Below are 6,600 nucleotides of genomic sequence, written 5' to 3'. Positions count from 1 at the left end.
AATTTTCCTACTAAAAGGAACTTTAAAAAACGCAAAATATTGAGTAATCTCTCTGAAATTTCCCGCTAGATCATAACTCAAAAACTAAATCGCTATAGTCGTTCGAATGACATGGCGCCTTCGAAGATAAATGTGAAATGATTTAAAAACAAGTGTTCGCATCGCTTTGACCCCGTCCACGACCTTCACCACCCGCCACACCCGCTCTACAGACGAAAAATAAATATAAACACGCAAGGGGTTTTTTTCCTCCCTTCTGTTACCTCATACATACTTTCTTTTTTATTGGCCCTTGTTCTCAGTACCTCCATTATCCCTCTACTTCGCCAGATCTTTGACTCCAGTCCCAGGATGGTCACAGCGACTGAGCCAGTCATGGAATTATTTTCTTCTTGAATATTGATACTCGACAGCTGGCCAAGGTATCGAACAGGGTAGCACAGCAAAAACACATGGTTGCGTAATCTGAGATTTCTCTTAAGTGCCACCCGTTCTTCATTTTTTTCTACCGAAAATATGAACCCAAGCCACTTGTTTTTATAGCGTTAAATCTTCCGTATGATTTTATAATACACGCTCTTTCTACAGTTCCCGCTTTAAAAATATATGACTTCCTTCCTCATCACTTTTTGGAGAGATCGATCCAGCGGATGAGTAGATAGGCTTAGACGACTAGTAAAGTGATGTTTCCTCTGGACAAAAAAAAAATCCTCTCAGGAATGAAAAACATTTTAAAGTTACCCTCGCAGGCTGCCGTGTGTGCATCGTTGGCTTCAGGAGTCAGTGAAGCGCGGTTCAATTCCTGCTGCACCTCATGTCCTGTGCTTTGATCCTTGTGACTCTCACTCTTTGTCATTGGCTATCACAGAAGCTCTAGTCAGTGTTAAATAACTGAGCCTAATTTCTACATTGGATTAAATATAATTCTTAAGAGTGGTATATGTGTGTAACTGTAAATAGTGTGTAAATGTAATTAGATGAAAATATATTTTTTAAGTATATACATTTTTAAAAATGCATCCACATGACACCAGTATTTTTGAAGCCTCAGGAGCCCAACACAAAACAGTGTTTCATTCTTTCTGACTTTCTGCAAACAGATATTCCTCATTTCTTTAGTTTAATATGCAAATATTCCTTTCCCTTTCTGTACTTCCCTTTTTTCCTTTTCAGTAATAAAACCAGAGATATCCCATTTTTTTTTTTATTGCACTTGAATGCCTTGACACTTTACACTATAAAGACAAGAAATACCTCTAATATCAATATCATTATGTACTTCATTCCTTTAAGATCTCATTAATTCTGTCAGATATACAGTTGCAATTAATATGATTATCATAAAATATATGTTATATTGTATCTTATAGCATTGTTTAAATTGTGATATGAAAGATAAATTCAAAAAAGCAATAATCTTTGGTATTATCATTACAATTTTCATGAATCATCCCCTATGTAAAATTACAGGTGCAAATTATAAAAGATAATTACAGTCAAATAAAGATTTATTTTTGAAAACCTCACTTACAAGCTTTCCATCCTTTATCAGTCACTAAAGTTTTTTGGGGGGTAAATGAAAGCATCCCTATTAACATTGATCTGAAATAAATATTAAAGAAAAAATAAACTTTATACATCAATTACAATATGATCTTTTTAGAAGCTGCATTCATCTACACAACAAAAGTATATAGATTACAAATGAGACAAGATGGAAATTGGATATGGTAAAACCTCTTCAGAGAGCATAAGTGGCAAGTCTTTTTCTTTTTGTGTAAAAAACACTAAGCTGTTTTTTCATGATATGTATCAGATATTAAAACAAACTGATCTTTTACAAATCATCATAAGAGTATCAAACATAAAGTGAACCATTTTGCCATCATTTCCACTATATTTCAACACTGCATCCTTGACAACATACACACAGACTTCTGCAGGAAAGACTCCAAAAGACGAATAAAATATATCCATAAGTCCAACTTCACTTCTTCTTACTGACTTCCTTAATCTGAATAACATATCTCTGTGCAACCATCAACGGGGGAGAGTAACCATCTGCATACGAGGGATCTTCAAAAAGGACCTCATACTCCTCTGTGGCAAGAGTTGGCAGGCGGTTGATCACTGCTTTATAGAAGCAGGTTGTCTGGGGGTATAGTGCCATGACTGCAAACCAGAAAGATACAATGAAGATAAGAGTAAATAATAATGTCTGAGGCATATTTCAGATATAATCATTATATAATGACTATCCTTTTAAACAAGTACTAGAGGAAATATAAAAAGAAAAAAATTACACTAAAAACTATAACCTCAATTATATGACATTAAACAGTACAACACCAATGAACCTGAACTAACCTATGGATCCCTTAGGGTATAGTGCCTCTGGATTGACCTCAGGATTAGCGCGCATCAGAGGCAGCGGGTAGACCCTCCGCCGACTGAGTGTATGCCGTTCCTTCTGTTCCTCATCAATGTCGTCGACTTCATATTTGTTGGTAGAGGTATTGTAGCTCACCACCTCAGCCAGGATCCAGTTGTCCTCACCTTCGCTGCCTCGCACCAAGCAGGCCACCATGTCATTCACCTGGGTGGAAACAGAGGCGGTGGTTAGCGTACTTTTTTGTTTCATATTTTTTATTGGGGGTAGAAGGAAAAGGCCTTAGGGCAAGATGTAACACTTGGGGTAAAAATAATACTTATATTCAATCATGGGCTTAAAATGTTCTTATCACTATAAGGAATCATCCCTAACAAGTATTTCATGTCTAAAAATATTTAATGTCTACACTAGATTTAAAGGGACAAGGTCATTTGCAATAAAAAATGGGTGTGTCAGTTGTGGACCTTCTTTGCATATAAAATAAAGCCATTTTTTCTCTGAATTCATGTATTGAATGTCTGAGTGATAACCTTGTGTTCAGGATTACTTATTCATTTTTTCAGTGTATTATATTCATCACAGATAATAAAAAACACCAAAGAAAGTCTCATACCACAAACAAACACATGAAGGCAATAAGAGAAAAAAAGTCAACAAAATTGCATGCAGCAACACGTCCTCAGTGCCACAGGTTTTCCTATGTAAAAAGTAGTAGTTGCAGGAACATTTTGATGATTACATTGCTACATCTACTCTGCCTACTAGGTGTTGCATAATGAATGTAACATGTGAAAATCTTTAATTTGGGGAAAGAAATAAGATTGATACAAGCATGTCAAATCTTTCATAGTTTACATCTCCAATTAATTATTTTTTCTGTTTATTCTGAGAAAATGTTATCTGGAAATAACAGGATATACAACTTATATATCGTCAAAAACATAAATTTACTTCTTAAATAAAAGGGGACAAGTTACTGAAAACGATTTTGCTTAAGTCATGCATGTTGTGCAATGAAATAGCAACATTCCATCGCCTTTTAGGAATTTCTTAAAACTACTCAAAATGACATAGCTATAAAAAGTTGAGGACTAAAGATGCTATGCAATTTCAAGTAATGTACTGTAGAAAGACATCATTACTCTAAGATGTTATAATGTTCATTATACTTTTTCACACACAAAGCAGGTTGTGGAAATACATATTCATTTGGGGAACATAAAGTCATAACTCCTAGTATCTTCTTTAAACCAACTTATTGTTTTCCCAAACAATTCTTTCTGCATGGGTCATGTTCCCCCTTAAGGAGTTTTCCAGGAAAACAACGACTCTTTTCTTTCTCTTAGATACACAAAGCCGAACAAAATATAAATATACTACTGACCTGGGAGAGAAAAAATGTCAGCAGTGCAGAATACATGAGAAAATCCACATCACTTTCCAGAGACAATGACAACATAAAAAGAAAAAGAAGGAAAGAAAGAAAGAAAGAAAGAAAGAAAGAAATGAAACTAAACAAACGAAAAAATATTATTTATATATATATATATATATATATATATATATATATATATATATATATATAGTCCCAATCAAACAAATCAATCAAACAAAGCAATACCAACAATAAATAAATAAACACTCTCCATATCCTAAACCTCAGTGCCACTCCTACCTTGGCCACGTAGTTCTGCTCAGGCGGGATGGCCCCACAGAGAGGGGGCGGCTTCTCCATGGAGTTACCAATCCAGAGGGGGAGGGTCTGGGCGCAGTTCAGCAGCATCTTCATCAGTGCTCCCCTGCGGATAGTTTCTTTGTTCCCAGAGTTCTTCGCCTATTGACAGAAGTTTGAGGTTTGTTTGTTAATAATGCTTTTGTTTCTTAGTCCAAAGGCACTTGCTACAAGCACTGTCCACTGTGATTTTGTTTTATTCATGTTCTTTACACAATTTGATGGCTCCAGCAACATTTAGTCAACACAGAGTCAATTACTAGTTAGTGTCATTGTCACTATCATGACAAATTAATACTCATAGTAACAGAAATATAAACTTTAAAAAAAAGAAAGAAAGAAAAAAAGAAAAAAAGAAAAAATGAAAAAAAGAAAAATTATATATATATATATATATATATATATATATATATATATATATATATATATATATATATATATATATATATATATATATACAGGAATGAGTTAAACAGGTGAGGTCAGGTAGTCTAGCAATTTACTACTAGGTAACTAAGCACTTCTGTAGTCATCTATTGTAAAATAAATCAATAAAAGAAAACCACTGTTGACTCAACTTAAAAGGTAATTTTTTCGAGCATTGCTTGTAAAAAAAAGAAAAAGAAAGAGAGAAATAAAAAATCACATACATTGTCTTTTTGAATATGTTTGTGACTATAAAATAATATTTTCATTATGATAAGGACAGACAAAATAGAAGGACTGGAAGAAAATAAGGTACTATGAACAATAAAACTTTAGCAAGTGTAATATCTTTGCTTTCTAGAATAAGAATATCTTACACACACACACAGACACAGACAAAAGGACTCATTATCAAAGATTTCTTTTCTAATTCATGTCTTTTCTTTACCCTTTTCTGGTAGGTGTCAGGACATACATGATGACTGAGTTCCTGGATTGGTGACAGGGCTTGACACTTTATGGTTTAGACTACATGTGCTAGAAGTACTAGAATATTTTTTTTACATTTCTATGAACTTCCCACCTATTTCCAATTTACAAATTGCTGAGTACTTGACATACTCTGAACATAATCTCTTCCACTAAATTTATGATACTTTAGTGATGACAAGGAAATCACTAACTCATATAGTGACAGACAAAGGTGACAACTTTTACCCCAACACTACTAGTAAATGAATATGCCATCCAAGCATTGCCAAATCCCACATTCCTCAAACTCTACATTTATCTTACAAGGATATTAATATATTACACAGATTCAATGTAGCACTGAAGGATGCTGCTTTTGTCTATCATAGTACACTGAAAAAAATAATAATAATAAAAGTGCCCCTACTTGTATCCGCAGGTCATGTCGAATGCTGCGGATCTGGTAGACTGTGTGCAGAGCTTTTTTCATCAGACCAACTTCTTTCTCTGCATCTCCTACAGCTTTTTCATACATCCCCTTCAATTTACCCTGCCAGGTGAAAATGTCATTCATGAATCTGTAAATAACACTAACATGCAGAACTCAAATTATATTACAGAACCTTCATCATTTTTTTATATCTATTATTTCAAAGAATAAAAGTACTTTTATGTAAAATTAATATGAAACTCTTTAAATTATACATATATATTGTACAAAATGAATATACGGTATATTTGTTTAAACATATAACTTTTTTAAATTTTATAATTTTACCAGGGTATAAGCGAATCATCACTTACACAAATATATCTTACCCTATTTTGTACGGTTAATTTCTCTTCACAAATAATTTTGTCCGAAAAGGAATTCATGGTGTTCATATGAGAGACATTTTCATCTCTGGCTTTCTGTAGCTCACGTACCAAATCAGACAAGACCTTCACTCGATCCTTGGGAGGAAAATATGGAAAACTTTTAATATTTATTTCCTCAATACCATATGCCACCATTTCTGACACTTGTAAATCCTCTCCTGGACTCATATACCATATCTGCCACCCTATAAAACATGCATCTTTTTCTGGAAAAAATAGTATAAGTATAATATCACAGCATACAAATTCCTTCATAGTAAATTAACCCATTCTCTATACCATATCATAATTTCCAAAGTAACTGGCAAAATTTTCTGGCATGTAAATAAAGTAAAACATTTTCCTATCATCTCTTACTGCTTTTTACCATCAACCAATTAACCAACAAACCAAGCTATCTCCCAAAGTAATGTAGATAAGGCTAGAAAACAAACAAACATACAAACAAAGGGAAAAAGGCCTACTATCAAGACATGAAACCAGCACCTGCAATGCCTGAGCTTCTGAACTCATAGCCATGGCCATTTCAGTGGATGTTGAAAGGGGATAGGGGGTGACACTGATGGGAGGGAATGGCTCTGTCCTCAGTAGCTGCTCTCGCTTGAATGACGGCGAAGAGTCGCTTCCTCGCATCTTGGGGGATTTTGGGCTGTCAATGCTCCTCTTTGGGCTTCCTGAAATTTAAAAGCAAAAACATCTT

The 6,600-nt window shown here is 34.2% G+C and overlaps 1 protein-coding gene across 3 annotated transcripts in view; it reads right to left on the bottom strand.

The window, feature by feature from the left end:
- Positions 1–1,490: 1,490 nt before the first annotated feature.
- Positions 1,491–6,600, bottom strand: part of LOC125033623 (SAGA-associated factor 29-like) — a 9,092-nt gene continuing 3,982 nt past the window's right edge. For all 3 annotated transcript variants that reach the window (XM_047625289.1, XM_047625290.1, XM_047625292.1), the window contains 6 exons: positions 6,387–6,574; positions 5,841–5,975; positions 5,449–5,571; positions 4,068–4,226; positions 2,368–2,596; positions 1,491–2,172 (listed from right to left, as the gene is read on the bottom strand). In XM_047625289.1, the coding sequence (XP_047481245.1) occupies positions 1,988–2,172; positions 2,368–2,596; positions 4,068–4,226; positions 5,449–5,571; positions 5,841–5,975; positions 6,387–6,574 (1,019 nt within the window). In that variant the 3' untranslated portion in view covers positions 1,491–1,987. The remainder of the gene's footprint in view (positions 2,173–2,367; positions 2,597–4,067; positions 4,227–5,448; positions 5,572–5,840; positions 5,976–6,386; positions 6,575–6,600) is intronic.

Source organism: Penaeus chinensis, chromosome 16 (assembly GCF_019202785.1).
Source record: "Penaeus chinensis breed Huanghai No. 1 chromosome 16, ASM1920278v2, whole genome shotgun sequence".
Classification (NCBI taxonomy): Eukaryota; Metazoa; Arthropoda; class Malacostraca; order Decapoda; family Penaeidae; genus Penaeus; species Penaeus chinensis.
The sequence above is the reverse complement of the archived record's forward strand: the minus strand, read 5'-3'. Positions and strand labels throughout refer to the sequence as shown.